Source organism: Parus major, chromosome Z, assembly GCF_001522545.3.
Source record: "Parus major isolate Abel chromosome Z, Parus_major1.1, whole genome shotgun sequence".
NCBI classification, from domain to species: domain Eukaryota; kingdom Metazoa; phylum Chordata; class Aves; order Passeriformes; family Paridae; genus Parus; species Parus major.
In genome coordinates, this window is record NC_031799.1 from 74001252 (window position 1) to 74019950 (window position 18699).

Sequence of the window (18699 nt, forward strand, 5' to 3'; positions counted from 1 at the left end):
GATAGCGTCACGGCGCTGCCCGGCGCGGCGCGGACAGCTAAGAGCCGGCGGGCAGGAAGGACCCCGCCCAAGGCGCCGTGTGAGGGGACGCGGCCGCGCCGGGAGCGGAGCCCCGAGAGCTCCCCGAGACCGCCGGGCACCGCGTCCCGGGGCACCGAGCCACACCGCCAGCCACACCGCCAGCCACACCGCGGCTCTCCCTCCCCCAAGGAGCGCCGAGTCCCAGGCCCCGACTTCGGATCTCCGCCTGGGCCCGGCGGGGGCAGCGGGAGGGCCCCCGGCCGAGGATGTCCGGCAGCGGCCCAGGAAGGCCGGCGGAGGTGGGTGCGAGCAAGGGGCTCTCGGCGGCCCGGTCGTTCCTCCGTGGTCTCTGTCTCAAGTAGTCTCAAGGCCTCTTGTCCTTTTTCACTGGGGGTTGTTCTGACTTTTACTAAAGAGAGATTTGGTTTGGTGTCACTTGAAGCGACCCTCCCCTTTCACGGGGGTATCGCGGGTGGCTGTGCAAATTCGGCCTAAATTCGGTGTGTGTGACAGTAACGGTGCCGGGCACGGTGCGAGGTGTCCGAGAAGGTGCAGGAGGAACCCCAGAACCTCCTGTAGCCCCGCAAACCGCCCCACAGCCCCCGGCTTTCCAAACCCCTCAGAGGCGGCTCTGGCTGCGGCTGGGTCCGGTGCCAGCCCCAGAGCTGGTCGGTGGCTGTGTGGACACGATCGTGCAGAGGTCACTGAACCTCACACAGCCTTGTCCTGCAGGATCGAGGCTGCCAAACCAGATGTATTTATGCGAGTGTACTCGATAATGATTGGAGAAAGAGATTTTAATCAGTATTATTCACTACACAGTACAGGCGCTATAACCAAGGCACTGTAAGCACTGCTGTTGTGGAACAACAGCTGAAATGTGAATATGCTTTATGAACAGTGGAAATGTGAAGTAAAGGCTGGCCTTGATGATCTTGGAGGTGCTTTCCAGCATTAATGATTCTGTGATTCTTAACACTGAGGCAATTGTAGTAAAGCCAGCAGAAACAATTACAGTACTCACCCAAGCTGTGTGCGTTTGGCTCAGCCTCAGGCAGTGACCCTGAGATCACATCATCCCCACTCCAGAAGGAATCCCCACACCCACCAAGGAGGGAAATGTCAGGAGACGCTGCCTTTAAAATCTGGGACGGGGCTTTTGTGGTCTGAAGTGCTGCCCTGTCAGTCAGATGTGCCCAGGCCGTGCCAGCTCAGCAGCTCTGCAGAAGCTCTCAGTGCTGGTACTTGGTTGTTCCTTTCTCTGGGCATTTTACCAGCTTCAGCTCTCTCTCAGTCTGTTGAACTTTGGGATGGAGGAATCAGCCTGGTTTCAGTATTATTCACCCCAAAAGCAGCATGACAACCCTCCTGTATTTCCCAGTGGGGGCTTTTCAAGCAGGGCCTTGCTGGAGCTGTTTGAGCCCATTGCAGACAGAGCCTCCTGCTACACCCAGCTCTGAGTGTCCTGTCTGCCAGCTGCAGTGCTGGTTTAGAGTTTTCACAGCCCTTTTGAGGGATGCTGTGTCTGCTCTCACATGTCCCACACCGAGGGGCTGCCACAGGACCCCTGTGGTGTTACTTTGGGGTGAGTCTGCCGCCCTGTCCCAGCAGGATGTTCCTCAAATCCAGAATTAAATCCTGGTGCTGTTGCCAGCAGTGTTGCTTGTCCTGGCATGGGCTCTGGTTCAGCCCAAGCTGTGCAGAGCAGCAAACACTCCCTGATTTTACTGTGCTGCCTCAATAACTGTCCTCTGCCATCTCTTCCTAACTTTTATGCACAAATGGTTGCACTGTAGATATTTTTAAAAAGGGGACAAAAAGTGCCACATACTGAACACTGCACAGAGAGTGTGAACATTGCCATCATGTAAAAGTGTGAGTGAGCTGACACTGCTTTTTCATTCTGTTTTGGTTCTTTAGGTTGGATGTGCATTTGTGGAGTTCTCAACTTGTTCTGATTTGCCAGTTTGCTGCCAAATACTCCTGGCACAATAATGCAGCTTTTTTTTTTTAATACAGAACAACTGTGGAACCCCAGACCAGTTGTACTTGGGACAACCCTAAAACCACCCAGCCCCACCCCGGCCATGGCAGGGACTCCTTCCACTGTCCCAAGTTTCTCCAAGCCCCGTCCAGCCTGGCCCTGGGCACTGCCAGGCATGCGGCAATGTACATTTGATAAATTTGATAAAAATCTCCCATTTTCTACAGATAGCTGTGCCCAGCGGAGGGGAGGAGAGCGCTGCATTCCTCCCCAGATGTTTGTGTTTCTGCAGGTGACAGACTGGCTGTCACAGCCGTTTGATGAGTTCTTTGGAAGCCCAGGCATTGCCCCCTGTGCGGTTGCTGTGAAGGCGCTGAGGGGCGGCTCTGGCAGGGGCCGTCGGCAGAAGCAGAGAGACCCGAGCCCCGTGGCAGAGAAGAGCAGAGCCACGGCTCCTCCCAGGAAAAGAGCCAAGCCGTGCGCTGCGGACCCGCCCTGTGCCCGGCCTGGGCGGAGCCGGAGCCAGGCCCAGGAGGAGCTGCCGTGGGTGGAGAGATACCGACCTGAAAGCCAGGTGTGCGAGCTCCTGCAGTGCCCATCTAGTGGGGACACCGCTGGGACACGTTGTGCTTCTGTCCACAGCCTGCAGCAGCCAGGCTCTCACCATGCCCTGTCTGCTAAAGCACAGGGTTATGGGTGACTGGTTCACTGTCAGTGCTGATCGATTCACTGCCAGCCAGTGCACGAAGCCACACCCCAGGGAGCTCTCTCTGTAGGAGATACACGTTCCCCCAGGCTTCCTGAGCAGCTTCCTGCTCAGATGTTTCCTGTCAGTCCATCTGTAAACTCCTGAACCTGTGACTGAATTGTAGTACATCCAGTACTCCAAGCACTGAGGAAACCCAGCTGTGTGGGATTTGCAAAAGTTCTAAAAACCTCTGCAGTACTAGAGTAAAGAAAGTAGAAAGGACTATCCCCAGCAATAGCTATGAGGTATCCTGACACAGACAAGACTGAAGTGTTACCACTTAAAGAATAATAAATAACTCATTATTTCCCGACTACAAAGAATGGAAAACTGATTGTTTGAGGAAACAGGATGAGATTATCATCCTCAGCTGTGGCACTGCTTCTGCAGAGCACACACGTAACCGAAGCACACACCAACATGTCTCCTGATATTTTACCCAGCGTTTATTCTATTCTTTAATTTCATCATTAGAAACTAAGAGTTCAGTATATAACTTTCACATATTTTAACCTTGTTTCAGAATGACCTTGCCGTGCAAAAGAAGAAGATTGAGGAAGTTGAAACCTGGTTAAAAACACACATATTTCTGAGGCAGCCAAAGCAGGTAAACTTGCTAAAATTATCAAACCATACTATCAAGCTGGATGCAATTTCAGGTTCAGAGAACTGAGAGAGATAGCAATTCTGTAGCTTCTGCATTGTAGGAAATACCCTAAGAACATAGGTTAGAGCTTGAACATTTATTTTGGGCTTATGCTCCTAAGAGGTGGATTCAGTTTTTGCTCAGAAATACTGTTTTCTGGCATCCAGTCATAAATCACAACTCCTCAGTCTGCGTTTGAAGCTGCATTTTATCTCTGCCATGTTAATTTTTAAGTCTCATGACGAATTTCCAGCTGCACTGAGTTGGTGTAAGGATGGTAAGGATGTTGTTAATCTTGGCTGATAAGAAGTGTTCTGAGACACAAATTGCCAGCCTTGCCTACTAGAGCTGGCTCTCCAGATGAATGTCTGTCATGTTGGCAGTCACATGCAGTTTATTTAACAGAGGCATTAGGAGCAGAGCAAGGCTCTCAGAGTCCTGGCCTGGTTCTCTGAGTACTCAGCAGGTAAATCTACAGCACAGAATGTGTGACTGGGGTTTCACTGGGAGAGAGGATAATTACCAGAGAAACTACAGGAGAAATTCAACCAATATTCATCCTTAGCCAACTGTCAGTCTTTATTTATCACATTTGTGATCATGTTTTGTATCTCTGTGGCAGGGTGGCTCTGTCTTGCTGCTGACTGGCCCTCCTGGCTGTGGAAAAACTGCGACTCTGCAAATTCTAGCCAGAGATCTTGGCCTTCAGGTGCAAGAATGGACCAATCCACTCTCTTTAGACTTCACAAAGGAAGACTTGAGAAATATGTTTGGCCATGGTAAGTATGTTTAAGGATTTTATTTTTACCTTTTTTTTCCCCCCTCCAGTTACTTTTGTGGGTTTTTGATCTTGTATTTTTGCTTAGTTTCTGTCTGTCACATATGAAAGCAGATCTACATCCATGTAAATCCATTCCTTAGTGTCCAATGAGAATATTTCTGTTGCTTTTATCTAGAAAAGGTTTTGGGCTTTTTTACAGTCTTTAGTCCAAAATAATTGACAATTCAAATACAGAATAGAGAGCTCTGTAATAGCCTGGATATAATTTGAACCAAATAAATGAAAACAGGTAAGCGTCTTTGTCTGGGTCCTCAGTTACACCCCTTTAAAAATTCTCCTGTGTTTGTCATATGTTTGCCAAAGAGCTTGTTCATTGCTGCTGTCAGAAAATAGCATGGGTGGGTATTAGTTCATCTGGGTATTTATATTTTACTTGGTGTAATATAGAATACATATTTTTAATTAGTTTTCTTTTTCAGACTCAAATTTTCATACGTTTCCGAGTCAGGCCCAAGCAGCTCTCTTTCAAGATTTTCTATTAAGAGCAAATAAGTATAACAAACTTCAGATGCTTGGGGAGTCCTCAGAAAATGATAAAAAGCTTATTCTTATTGAAGTAAGTGAAAACTTGTGAAATGTTGTGTTTAAAACAGTACCTTTTGTTGCAATATTGACGTGCTGACTAGCTTCAGATACTTAATTGGTGTTTGCCAGAGTTAGTCTGCTTTACTGCAGATGAGATCTTCACTACTTTTTGTGTCTCTGCAGCAGTCCAGAGCCACATCCTACCTGTGGTTAGTTATGCCACAGAAGCAAGTAGTCAGGCAGAAATGGGAGTCTGGTTTGAGCACAGAAGTACAGAACAGTGTCAGAAAGTAGAGCAAACGATATTGAGAAGTCATTCCCATGTTTCTGGATGACTAAGTTTCTGGAAATATAAACAGGAAGAGTGGCAAGCACACCACTATTCCTGTTCTTCAGTGATGCAGGAGAGCGTAGGGGACACATGAGAATGAAGACAAGCAGGAACAGTTGAAATTTAGCACTTTCTCCCTGCTTTTACACAGGTGGTGGTGTTGAGGGCAGAAGTGTAAGCTGAGGGTTTGTGGGCAGGTACAGGACAAGTCTTTATTTGTATTTGTGTAGAAGTGTGTTTCAATAGCAATTTCTTTCTGAACTTTTCAATTCTTTTCCTGAGAGAAATTTTAGAAATTGGTAGTCAGGTTGTCTGTAAACTTTCAAGACCAAAGCAGACAGAAATTCTAGCAGGGTAATGCAGTGTACTGTAGAATTTAGGAAGCAGAATCTCATGGGACTTGTCTTTATAAAGGCACCTTCTTGTGCAGGTCCTGTCACACCTCACGTGGGTATCCTGCCCTCCTCCCCAAGGGAGCTGCTGGAGTGTTTGTCCTCTGGGCAGAACTCTTGTTCACAGGCTGTGTGATCACCCAGGGCTGTGTATTAGGAAACTGTGACAGCAAGAAAACGCTTCTTTGCAGATGATGGTTTTCCATAATGAGACATACTGTGTGTTGGGCTTGTTTCCTCTGCTGCTCCTCTGTCTGTCTCCAGCTGTGTTCTAAGTGTAGCTGACAGCAAGCAAACCAGGAGCTAAAACAACGTGGCGATGTAGAGTGCCAGGACAGTCAGTCTGTGCAGGAGAGTTTTACTCTGAATGTAATGACAGCAGCTCTTTGTTTTGGGCAGGACATCCCGAACCAATTCTACCGAGACCCTGGCAGTCTACATGAAATCCTCAGGTCAGTGGCAAACGAGTTGTTAATTATGAGCTTTAGCAACTTGCAAAGCTGGAGTTCATCACATTTTACTGTTTTGCAATGCAGGAGTTTTGTTCGTAGGGGTAGGTGCCCCCTTGTCTTTATAATCTCCGATAACTTCAGTGGAGACAGCAGCCAGAGGTCACTATTCCCCACAGAAATTGTAGAGGAGTTGTGTATATACAATATTAGGTAAGATCTTCTACCTCATTAAGATATGGTTCAAACAACTGAGAGGTTAGAAACTAATTTTTATTTTTTTTTAATGGAATTCAACAGTTTCAAGCCTGTTGCACCAACAAATATGATGAAAGTTCTTAATCGAATAGCTGCAGCAGAAGCCAGTGTGGTAAGTTGTTGAAGCTCATCATTTCTGTGCAGTGCTAGGACCATATAAAAAATGGGGTTTTTGTTACTGTACTTGATTTTTGAAAGCAGAGCCCCTCATCTCCCCAAGGCAAAAAACATTTTCCCTGACAACAACAAAAAGCAAGGAACAAGCTGAAAAGATACCTTGTTTTTAAGATGAGTCACTTGATCTGTGGTCTAAGTCTACAAAGTTTCTCCTGAAAATTCCTCTGGTTATTAGAATAACTGTATAAATGAAACAAATAATAGGAAGAGATACAATCTTTCACATATCCAACTGGCCAGAAGAGGTCATGAACCTAAATCCTGTATTATCCCTGAACTGTTTTGATTACAAGCAAGTATCATATTGAGTCACACTTTGCAAAGAGTTATGTGTATTTTCTCTTTAATATTGTTGTGTAAATTGTGACAGTGTGCTTTAAAGGTCACAGTGTTCTGTGGTTTGAGCACACTGGATACTCTTGTGTCTGTTGCAGGTGTGTGTGTGAGGTGGGTTCCCAGAGCCATGTTCAAATAATCCTTTTCTTGCTCTTCTATTGCTTTAATGCTGGTTTTCCTTGTAGAACAGAGAGAAGAATTATGTCCTTGATAGAACTTCTCTGGAGTTGCTTTGCAGAGGTTGTTCAGGTGACATAAGAAGTGCAATAAACAGCCTTCAGTTTTCCTCTATGAAAGGTAAAAATTATAGTTTTATTAAGTGATATTTTGAGCATTTCTGCTGAAAACACGTTCTGTTCACAGTTGCAGCACAGGTGGGTGAGTTGCAAAAACATTCTTGACACGCTTCTGTGGAGCAGGAATAAACAGAGTGTGTGGGGGCGTGACTGGGGCTCAGCTGCTGCAAGCTGGGGTTAAACCATGACATCTGTGTATGTGCTGATGTAATTTGATCAAGTACCCTCTTCCTGATGTCTTTGCTATTTGTGTTTGCTGTTCAGAGTTTCTATGATGCAGACTTGGTTTGAAAGGGATGCTTTCATTGCTTGGTTTTTGCCTTTCCTAAACTGCTTATTTTATGAGCATTTTACAAGTCAGAAATGGTTAAGGACACAATGTCTGTGAGTTGCATTTTTAAAAGCAGTACTCTGGCATGTGTTGTTCATTCTCAGGACTGCAAAATGGTGACATCATTTACGTTAAACTTAGACCTAAGGAAACAGGCTCATCAGTTATCTTCTGCTACATGTGGTAGAGCTGCCAATGGTATTGTTTCTGTCACACATTTTTTCCTCCCATTTGCTTTGCAAATACCAAATGTGCTCATGGAATACAAGATTAAAGGTAGTTTCAACTCCATTTTTAAGAGGGACTGTTGTACTTTTCTAATTTTAGGGTATATTGAAGTTAGCTGGGCAGTGTTAGTTGTATTACACAAGGGAGAGAAGTAAAGTTTCTACCTTTAACTTGCAGACTTTGAAGGTCAACTGCTCTGATGATGTCTTCAGGTGTAGCAAGCTTGGGTTGTTGTGTGTGAATCAGAAAAGCAGAGGATTGCACTCAGTGTGGTGATTATGCCATTAGTAGGAGTGGATATTAGATTGGTGATATCTGAGAGAAGCATGCAGTGTCTCACTGCTGGATACATCCTCCAGAAAATCTAAATAACCTTAAAATAACCAGTTTGTGTAACTTTTAATAAGTTACCATGGTTAACTTAACCATGGAGTTAGAGCTGTGGAGAAAACAAAGGCATATGACTTCAGAGCTTCTTGTAGATGGACTGCTGGAGTCACAGCACAGTGAACATTCTCCTCTCACGTTTTCTCTGACACTGGGAGCGTGTTTGAGCAGAACAGCTTTAGCTGTGCAGGTATTCCACTGAGGTGAAACGTGATGCTGCCAGTGATACTCTGCAAGTTTGGGGGACACCCTCTCTCCTTGCTCGTCTCCTGAGCATGCAGCACTTGTTTTTATGTGTGTAAGCTGTGTGGAATCTTTATGTGTGTGTCTGCGCAAGCACAACTGATACATTCACTTTGTAACACTATTAATGGGTGAAATAGATCCACGGTGATTGTGGGAGAAAAGAAAAATAAATACCTAATGGAGAATTTATCTTAGCTCAATAAGGAACATTCAAATGCCACAAAATGAAATTGTGGGTGAAATTTTTCAAGTTTATTAACTTAGACTAGAAAAAGGATTTTATTTCATGAAGCTCCAAACTTTGTGGAAGATATTAGGCAGTTGGAAGAATCACCTAAATGAAAGGTTTTCTTTGCCACTTCATTTTCCAGGGAGGTTATTGTACAGTTAATGCCAGTAGAAGACAAACTCGATAAGTAAACAGGATGTAACTGAAATAACAGGATGTAACTGAAATATAATTTACATACATTCATTTGTACTTGTGCTTTATAAACATGAAAATCTAAACATGGTCAAGTGGGGAATGCATCAGAACTAGAAGGGATAAGCCTGAATGCTTTTTTCAAAGACAGCTGTTTATTGTTCAAAAAAGTATTTGGTATCTCAGCTGTGGCTTAAGGGACAGAAGTGGAATGAAAGTAATGAATGATGCTAATTTAGGCGACTGGGTTGTGTTCCCAATAAATGAGTTTTCTCATAGGGCTCCCATTTATATAGCCTGTTCTGTTCTTTTTATTAGTACTGTTTGTTCACATAGAACATTAGCAGTAGCAACATAATAGAAAACTTCTGCAGAATCATGCACTGTGTCTTGATTTTATTTTTGATTTTATTGATAGACTGCTCATTGGAGAGAGAATTTTGGTCAAAGAAGAAGAAGAACTCCACAATAAAATGTGAGGAAGTTTCCAAAGTAAGAAAGAAAAGTAAATGTGATACCTCAGAAGACCAGGAGATACAAGCTATTGGTGGCAAGGATGCATCCATTTTTCTTTTCCATGCTTTGGGAAAAATTATCTATTGCAAAAGTAAGAAAACTTTGACTTGTTCCCCCTTTCACTGGGCAAAGCATGTCAGCTGCTGCTAGCTGGAGTTGCTAAAGTAAGGCTTTGGATGGCCTCTGGGGTGTTTGGTCAGTAACAGTCGTATAAAATCTGCTAAATTGGGGTCCCTAATGCCACTGCCTGTGCATATTTTAGTAGTAACTCACAATTACAAAACCAGCTGAGAAGAAATAGTGAGGTGAGGGAATACAAAAATAATTTTATTAGATTTCTTATATGAAACTTAATGCAGCTAATTGGGTATTGATGACTACGTGATATTGGCTATAATAATTAAGTAGCTGTGCCTCTCCCAGGGCTCTCTGGGAATGGAAAATCTGTAATTTCGCTGCTGCTGGAGCTGACAGTTGCTAACAGCATTTCTGAACATACGGACTAAAGCCTGTGCAATCCTTTTCAGGAGAAGCAGTGTCAGAAGCAGAGTGCCCTCAGCTGCCTGCTCACCTGTCCAAGCACCGCCGGGACACCTTGCTCATTCAGCCTGAGGTACTCCTGCAATGGCTTCACGATTCAGAGGGTCCTGAGGGACGGGAGCAGATACTCAGACACATGGCTTTGGTCACTGGTCTCAGCTGGTGTGCATTCAGAGTTAGAGAATCTCTCATCTGGAAGGGACCACTGGGGCAAACCAGCTCCTTGTGTCTGGGCATCAGGGCACAGACCTTGTGTTCCAGCTCCCTAGCCTAGCTGCATCACAGCTTTTCATACACAGCATCCTTTTCCTTATCCACCTGTAAAATCCAAACTTTTCTTCTTCCTGACAGGATGTTGTGGAAAAATCACATATGTCTGGAAGCATGTTCAATCTATACCTGCACCAGAACTACGTGGATTTCTTTTCTGATATAGATGATGTAGTGAGGGCCAGTGAATATCTGAGCACTGCTGATGTCCTTTGTAGTAACTGGAGTGTAAGTGTCATCTTTTTATAGGCCCACACTTGTTTTTAAGTACTTTGACATTGAGCCTCTTGACTTTTTGCTGCGTTTTGGAAAGTTTGCTGCAAACTTAGGGTGTGACATGAACTGTTAAAGAATGCTAAAGTACATCAGCTGCAGAAGAGATGTAGAGCCAACGTTTTGTCCAGCTTCTATCAGCATTTTACTACAGTGGGTTGTAGTGCTTGTAGGGTATTTTACAAAGTGTATTTTGAGTAGAATATGTTTGTGCTAAGGAATCAAGCTGTTTGATTTTTCTCAGCTGCTTTCAATACAGGCTTTGCAGTAATCTGAACTTAAAAATGTTGTGCATGTCGTGCCACTGCAGCTACTGAGTGTTTCAGTGCAAATGAGCTCACACAAGGCCCCATTTCTCTCTCAGACACGGCTTGTGATGGAGAGCTACAGTGCCTCTGTGGCTACCCGAGGGGTGATCCACTCCAATACATCCAGAGCCTTTGCCCAGCAGCAGGGGGGCATGGGGTTCCGACCCTTGCATAAACCCCAGTGGTTTTTGATCAATAAGAAGGTAAGACCTGGATTTTATTTTTTCTTAATTCTTTTTTCCCCCAAGTGTGACTGTTGAGTAGTATGGATGAAATTTGATCACAACTTGTAAAATACCCTATTTTGAGATAATTTGGTTCTATGAAGCACTTGCTAGAAGAGCAGTTTGCATCACTCCTTTAATGTAAAAATAAATTGGAGGCCTCTGACAAAGCGTGATGCCTGTGTCCAAGCTGACATGTTCCTGGGAGACTCTTAATCCTAAATTAATAGAGAGACAATTGGAATTGAAATGCTAGTAAGTATTTCTGGAATTGAGTTTGGTTTTGTGCAGCTTGAAGCACACTGAACTGTTGTATAAGTGTAAGAAATTTCTGCTGCTACAGTTTATGTGTTTATCAGAAATAGCTTGTTCAGGTGATACAGCAGGTCTTGGCATGTTTTTACATTTGAACTAATGTATTGGCCAAAAGCATTGGCCTGGATTGTCTGGGAATTCTGTAATCAAAGAATATTTTTTTAAATTTATTTTTTTATTTTTTTAAATTTTAATGCCTAGTAAAAGGCAAAGTTGAAGAGTCGTACCATTTTTATGATTGGTATGTTAACTGCTTACCTTTTCTTTATCTGGTCTAATTTTTCAGTAGCTCTGTGTAGCAGGCAGGAAGAAAGTCTGTGTGTTATGGTATAGAACATCTACATTCATGATGGTTTACCAGGCTTTTTACTTGTGTTTCTCCCCCCTCCCAACTCCTGCAGTATCAGGAAAATTGCCTTGCTGCAAAATCTCTGTTTTCAAGCTTCTGTTTACCCCCCGAGTGCCTTCAGACAGAGCTGCTGCCTTATCTTGCTATGTTAGCAAACCCAATGAGAAACCAAGGTAAGGTGGATCAAGGTAACTCTTGATCTTGGGCTCTTTTTGCAATTGAAACATACTGACAAATTTCATAAGCTGAAAGGTCAATACTGCTTATGCTTTTGCCTCAGTATAAAACATTCTGCCGGTAAATGTTACGTAGGTGGTGCCCAAAGATGCTTCCAGTACCACAGCCAAAATTAAAGCTGCCCTGGCAGGCTGGTCAAACTTCAGGTGCTCTCTAGGCTTAGGGCTTTTATTATATTTGCTGGAGGATTTGATGAGAGGAGATTTGGAAAACCAAGTAGGTTTTCCAATACTAATATTGATTAGATCTTCATTGCTTACTGAATTCCACTAACAGCAGCAGACTTATAACACCTCAAAAAGCCTTTCACAGATAAAAGAAGCAAAATTCAAGTTTGCAGTGCATTAAAAAAAGAAAGTTAAATCTGAGATAATCCATTAGCAAGCAGTTGATGCAGAAAACCCTACTTTGTGTGGTACATAATGCAAAAGGTAGTATTTGGAGAGCTGGGTCACTTATGCTATTGTTAAAGGTTTTTAATAAAAAGCATCATGTCTTAACTAAGGCATCAAGATGAGTGAATTTTGTAGGCTGTGGAATAATAGCTCTGCATGATAAATACACAGGGGATGAATGTCTGGCATCTGGAATTTTGTGTGTAAGCCATCTGTAAATACATTGCAGTAAACTGTAACAGTTCAGGGGAAGAAAAAAGTTACACACGTGGTGTTTTGGTATCTAAAATATTTCAAATATATACAGGAATACTCCACTAAGGTCATTGCTTTCCACTGTGTTCAACTGTCTGCTCATTATAATCTACCTAATACGATACTGGTGGTTCTTTGTTCTTAGCTCAGATTGCTTTTATCCAAGACGTGGGGAGGCTGCCACTGAAAAGACATTTTGGCAGGTAAGCTGAACTTCTGTCTGTGGTTAAAAAAAAGTGAGACCGTGTCATGTGTGGAGGGGAAGAACCCTTCCATTACATGGGTCTGTGATGTGACATTCAAAGACAAAGTATTTTTAAAAGTTCATTTAGTGAGTTACTTAATCTAAAATTAGATAGTTGCACTGGTTTAATCATGTAATAGTTTTGCCTATAAGGCTGCTTAAAATAAACCTTTCAGAATGCATGGTTTTTCATAGGCTCTAGCTGCTGATTGCTGAAAACCCAGGGTTTTTCCCTGTGGGACTGCAGTGCCCTCCTCACAGGCTGTGTGTGCAATCTCAGGGCTGGCATGGCATGAGGAGCTCTGCTGTGACTCTTGTGAGCCCTCTAAATCAGAGACTTAATTTACCCCAGCAGAGTCTCTGTTACACTTCTAGAGCTGTGATACCTCTGGAATTTAGGAAGTGCTTTAATTGGTGTGTTTCTAGCTAAGAATCAAGGTCACAGCTGCAGTGAGGCAGACTGTCATCTCACAACCAGGACACAGTTTGTTGAGGCATCTGACAGAGCATCTCCTCCTTGTCCCTGGTGTTGCTGCTGAGTTTCACTGTGAATTTCCAAGCACCACCCTGTTCCCCAGCTGTTGTATTAAAAGCCATGTTGGTCGTTGGTCAGGGAGGAAGGAGAGTGTCCCTCAGGGCTGCATTTCTTTGTCATCACCCTGGTCTGCACCACAAGGTGTGAAGCTTCTCAAATTAATTGTAACTTCCTCATCCCTTTTAAGTTTCCCTGCAGCATACCTGCGGATACTGCTGACATTTTGTATCTGCAGTAATGAGTTGGTGGGGTGTCACAATGTCTGGTCTGAGGGCTGACTTCCTGCTGAAAACACAGTCATCCTTTTCCATCTGTTCAGTGTGCAGGAACCGTAGGTAGAGAGAAATGCAGGTATTTGCCTCCCTCAGGGGTTCTGATGGAGAGCAAACTGTGTTACTGAGCATTCCCAAAGTGCCTCAGTGGGAGGGAATGGGGTTCTGCTGGAGCCCTGGCAGCGGGAGCAGCCGTGTGCCCGTGGTCACTGCGCTGGTGCCTTGCAGGCTGCAGCTGGAAGCTCTGGGTGACAAGGAGCCCGGGCTGCCGCTCCACGGGGACGGTGCCGACGGCGACCCCGAGGGGCTCCCCTCCAGCCAGTCCAGCAGCAGCGACCTGCCTGGCAGCCAGCCCCAGCCCATCGCAGCACAGGCCATCCTGGAGGAGGAGGAACTGCGGATCGAGGAGTATGACAGCGACTGAGAGAGCGGGACACTCCCTCTGCCGTGCCCGCGCGGATCCCGGCGCTGCGAGCACTGCTGAAGAGCGTGCTCTGCCCAGCGCTGCTGCGAGCCATGCACGAGGGCTGGGAGCCCAGGAGGGCTGGCAGCCCTGTCCAGACCTGCTGTGAGTGGACAGACAGTTCCTGGTGCCCTCCTCACTCTGCAGGGCCAGCCCGAGCCCAGTGCTAAGGTACAAGTTATTTCCTGCCTCTCCTGAGCCATGAAATTGCCTTAGGGCAGTAACAAGAGAGAAATAAATGACTGAAATCAGTTTGAAAGAGACTGTAGATTAGCAGTGTCAGTCTTAAATTATTTTTATTTTTACACATTTTAATATACTTTGCAATTGTGCAGTGTGTTTCTTGAGCACACATGCCTTAGGTTGTCAGCATTTGAAAGGTTTATTCAAATTCACTCTTTCAAAAAAGCAGTTGTTTGGAAGTTTAGCCCTTCTGGAAAGAAGAGGCTGAAATTTACACCTGAAAAGTCTGATGTCCCATACTGATGATGTAAAGAAAACTTCTACTGTATCAATACTGTTTTGTACTCTGACTTACAGAAGACATAAATAAGATCTTCATGTCTTTATAAGTGGAACTAATATTGTACCATGCATTATTTTGTATTCCCCTAGGAAAGATATTTTCCTAACTTTTAGAGGGGAAAAGGCAGCAACTAAGCAGAAGCTGTACTTTGTAGGAAGTTAAACGTATAACATGCAGTTTTTCTCCTTGACTTGCAGTTGTGCTGGGGAAAACACTGATCCTGTGTTTGGTAACTGACACTTGATCGAGTGCTGTGGTTAGTAATACCACAGCAGTGAGGAAAAAAGTCAAACCAAAACAGCTTTGTGTGGTGCTCGTTTGCATTTCTGTATTGCTTATGGCCAGTTTAGAGAGAGAGAACACGTTTATCCACCCTGACCCCGGATTAATGCTATTAAAGAGTCTGGATCTGTCCTCTCTCAGGGGACAGGTGTAGCCTTTTCATCTAACAGCTATTGCTTCATTTTGAAGGGGGAAACTTCTCTCTTAAGTCTAAAATTCTGTCACACCTGTACTCATTACAGCAAATGAGAATGTCCTTGGCTGTTGATGACCATTAACCCTTTTCCTCCTCCACAGGGTGCTTTGGATGAGCTGTTCCTCAGGTGCCTCCAGCACAAGTAACAGAAAGGCACAAAATACTGATTTTTATCTTGCAGGCACACCCACACCCTCCTTTGTTGTATCTTTTCAGCTTTCTTTACAGTAGCACCAGATAACTGCAGCTGCTGTGTTGGCCTTTTCCTTGTTAGGGCAGAATTCAGTGCCCAGCTGGCACCGTGAGCTGCAGCATGCAGAGCTGTTGTGCTCTGTCACATGAAAACACCACCTGGGCACACACACAAACCCCCCATTATTCTGTTTGGAGCCTGAGGGTTCTGCAGTGCTAGTGCTGCCCCATTAGAGCCAGTCCCCAGTTAACAGCACATCAGGTGAGGCCGAGGTCGGGCTGGCAGCACAGGCAGGTGCAAGAACAAGTGTCAGTGCAGCCCCCCTGCCGTTTTGGCTCCCTGGGCACTGTCCCAGGTACAAGGTGGGGAAAGGAGAGAACTGGGCTTCAGATAGGGGTGAAAGGGACATGGGGTGCTGGTCAGCAGTGATTGGACATGAGCCAGCAGCCTGCCCAGGTGGTCAAGATGACAAATGGCCCCTGGCCTGGACCAGGAATGGTGTGGCCAGCAGGAGCAGGGCAGGGATTCTTCCCCTGTGTTCGGCACTGGTTGGGCAGCACCTCGAGTGCTGTGTCCAGTTCTGGGCCCCCAATTTAGGAAGGCTGTGGAGGGGCTGGAGCGTGTCCAGAGAAGGGCAGCAAGTCTGGTGAGGGGCTTGGAGCACAAGTGAGGAAGGGCTGAGGGTGCTGGGGGTGTTTATCCTGGAGAAAAGGAGGCTCAGCACAGACCTCATCACTCTCTTCAGCTCCCTGAAGGGTGGCTGCAGGCAGCTGGGGGTCGGGCTCTTTGTCCTGGCAGCCACCGACAGCACGAGAGGAGACGGCCTCGAGCTGCACCAGGGGAAGCTCAGGTTGGACACCAGGAAAAAATTCTTCACTGAAAGAGGGGCTGGGCACTGGGATGGGCTGCCCAGGGAGCTGCTGGAGTCACCATCCCTGCAGGGGTTTATAAAAAGACTGGACGTGGCACTGAGTGCCATGGGCTGGTTGTTAGGGCTGGGTTGGACTCAATGATCTCAAAGGTCTTTTCCAACCTGGCTCATTCTGTGATGCTGTGGTTTAGGAGCATCCCAGAAGGAAGGGTGCATGTGCTTTCTGGGTGTGATCAGAGAGCTGAAGCTGCTGTGGGTGTCTTTGGGGAGCCCCGTGGCTCACACAGGCACCACCCAGCCCTGTCTCCATGTGAAGCTGTGGCTGGGGGTGGGCTCGGGGCTGGCAGTCCCCAGCCAGGCTCTCCCTCACAGGGGACCTTGGCCAGGGTCAGGGACAAGACACAGAGACATGGATGCAGGTGGCTGAGAGCAGCATGGAAACACAAACACAAGAAGCAGAATTTTCCTTCTTCCCCTGATGCCTGTGGGCAGTCATCCTGTTGTGATGTCACCTGCTGCTGGAGGGTGACAAACCCTGTGTTGTGATGTCACCTCCCGCACTGGCTGTGCTCGGGCACTGGCAGGGCCAGCGTGGCTGCAACCTGGACTGCTGGCCAAGCAAGGCTGGGAGGCCTGCAGAGTCGAGCCAGGTGTCTCCTGGAGCGGTGTTGAAGGCTGCGGGCTGTCACTGGGCTGTCACTGGGGTTTCCCTGCCGGTCCTGGAGCATCACTCCATGTCCCGAGCCCTGCCTGCTGTGGGCAGCCGGCAGCGCGGCGCTTGCAGCGCTGGAGGTGAGCTCCGAGGGGCTCGGGGAGCAGGGGGGCTGTCCTCGGGGGCCCTGAGCCTTTCCTCCTCCCCTCTGCGCCCCACGACTGCCAGCGGCACGGCCTCTTTCCATTCCGCAGTGCGGGACATGCTTTGGAAGCGCTACAGAATCACAGAATCACCAAGGCTGGAAGAGACCTTCAAGATCCCCACGTCCAGCCGCGGGCCCAGCACCAGCTCCGGTGCCAGCCATGGGGAGCCTCCTGTCCTTGTCCCTGCCCGCGGCCCCGCCGGGCGAGAGCAAGGCCACGCAGACGGAGTGGAACTGCCCGGTGTGCCGCAGCGTGCTCAGCGACACGGCCGCGGTGCCCTGCGGCCACCAGTCGTGCCTGGGCTGCCTGCTGCGGCACACGGCCAGCAGCCCCACCTGCCCGCTCTGCGCCGCGCCCGTGCTCAGCGCCCGCTTCTCCGTGCAGGACCGCAACGACTTCCTGCAGTGCATCCTGATCCCGCCCCGGGAGCCGCCGGGGCCCGGCAGCTGGGCTCGCCGGGCTCTGTTCCGCCTGGTGTACGCGCGGCCCCCCGGCCCGCCCGCAGCGCCCGCCCCGGCTGAGCCGCCGTGCGCGGGGCCCGAGGCCGCGGAGGAGCTGCCGGCCGACCTGTGGGCAGAGCTGCTGCACGGCCACGAGCAGCTGCTGGAGCCCGTGCGGCCCTGGCTGCGGCAGAGCCTGGACGCCATCTACGGCCCGCAGTGGTGGGAGGCCCGGCAGGTGGAGAGCATCGCGCTGTCCACGCTGTGCATCTGCGGCCCGGACAGGGCCGGGCTGACACACATGCTGCGGGGCTACCTGGGCGACTACACCGCGCCGCTGATCCGCGGCCTCATCCACGTCACCGTGCACCGCTGCAGGGACGCCTGGCTGCGGCGGCGCGCCCAGGCTGCCCCCGAGCCGGACGAGGAGGAGGAGGAGGAGGAGAACCCTGCGGCCAGCGCCGGCTCCTCCTCGGCGAGAGGGGCCCCCGCCCTCGGCCTGGCTCGGGACCCCGCGGGGCTCGGCCTGGGGAACTGGCCCAGCGAGCCGGAACCTGCCGTCCCCGGGGGTCCCGGGCGCCCCCCGGCCGCTCCCGCGGGGCTGCAGCAGGAGCCGCCCGCTCCCGGGCCCGCCGCGCTCCGATGGGCCAGGAGCCGCCGGGCCCGGGCCGCCCGGCGCTCTCAGAGGAGGACGGCTCACAAATGCCGGTACTATTTGAAGGTCAGACGAGGGAAACCAAGGAGAAGATAAAAGGCTGTTTCCTTGACGAAGTGTTCCCTTCTGCTGGGGTCCTTTCCATCGCGCCCACCGTCGGCCAGGCTCCGACAGCCCTGTCAGATCCTGCCCGACTGCTGGAGAAAGATTCCTGTCTCATGTTATGCCACATAAACTTCCCATCACCTTTCAGAACCCTTCAGTCAACTCACTGCTGGCATATCTCAATTTTTGGGATGGGAAATCATCAGTCCTTTCCAAGCAGGGACCTGGGGATTGTCCAGGAGCCCCTGGAAGGGCAGGAAAAGCCAAAGGGTCAAAGATAAGTCCCCATCTCACTCCCACGATGAAGCAGCCTCTGCTCAGGTGTGGGGTTTACGGATGCCCCAGCAGCTCTCACATGCTGGGACGCGGATTGAGAGTGGGAAAAAGGCAGGCACAGGCTGGCAATGGGGGAACGCTGAGGCTGGGAGGGCCTCGGGGGGTTTGCCAGGCGGCTCCAGGGGTCACGGAGGAGCAGCTGCAGGAGAAGACGGAGGTGCTGGGAGGGCCGGCACTGTCCTTCAGCTGCCCCCTGCCCCGGAGATGGCACCCGCCGAGGGGTGGATCCGCACCCGGGAGGCGCTCACCGTGTGCCAGCCCCGAGCAGGGACGGTCACAGCGGCACGGCCACTGCCGAGCGCACCCCGCAGCCCCTCACGGCCGCCATGGCTCCCGCCACCCGCCTGCCCCGGCCCGGCCTCCGCCAGCCCGTCCGGGCATCCCCAGCACATCCCGGACGGTTTCTCAAAGGCGCCGGAGA

At 48.5% G+C, this 18699-nt stretch overlaps 1 protein-coding gene across 4 annotated transcripts; it reads left to right on the forward strand.

The window, feature by feature from the left end:
• Positions 1-54: 54 nt before the first annotated feature.
• Positions 55-14791, forward strand: RAD17 (RAD17 checkpoint clamp loader component). Of its 4 annotated transcripts, none has more exons than XM_015615312.2 (16): positions 55-320; positions 2233-2579; positions 3277-3360; positions 4022-4178; positions 4660-4796; positions 5888-5940; positions 6025-6150; positions 6238-6307; positions 6894-7005; positions 9039-9227; positions 9664-9749; positions 10028-10174; positions 10584-10730; positions 11468-11588; positions 12448-12505; positions 13582-13777. In XM_015615312.2, exons 2-16 carry the CDS (start codon positions 2280-2282, stop codon positions 13775-13777), a joined length of 1983 nt encoding a protein of 660 aa, XP_015470798.1. In that variant the 5' UTR covers positions 55-320; positions 2233-2279. The 4 variants fall into 4 exon arrangements, with proteins under 4 accessions (XP_015470798.1, XP_015470797.1, XP_015470796.1 ...); XM_015615311.2 differs by having other exon boundaries at positions 59-320; positions 2298-2579; XM_015615310.2 differs by lacking the exon at positions 55-320 and having other exon boundaries at positions 333-2579; positions 13582-14791.
• Positions 14792-18699: the final 3908 nt, after the last annotated feature.

Excerpts from the sequence above, each read along its gene's own strand:
- RAD17 (XM_015615310.2), top strand. The coding sequence starts at position 2,016 with ATGCAGCTTTTTTTTTTTAATACAGAACAACTGTGGAACCCCAGACCA. Across the intron at positions 2,580-3,276 it reads GATACCGACCTGAAAGCCAG|AATGACCTTGCCGTGCAAAA; the intron begins GTGTGCGAGCTC and ends ACCTTGTTTCAG. Across the intron at positions 12,506-13,581 it reads CTGAAAAGACATTTTGGCAG|GCTGCAGCTGGAAGCTCTGG; the intron begins GTAAGCTGAACT and ends GGTGCCTTGCAG.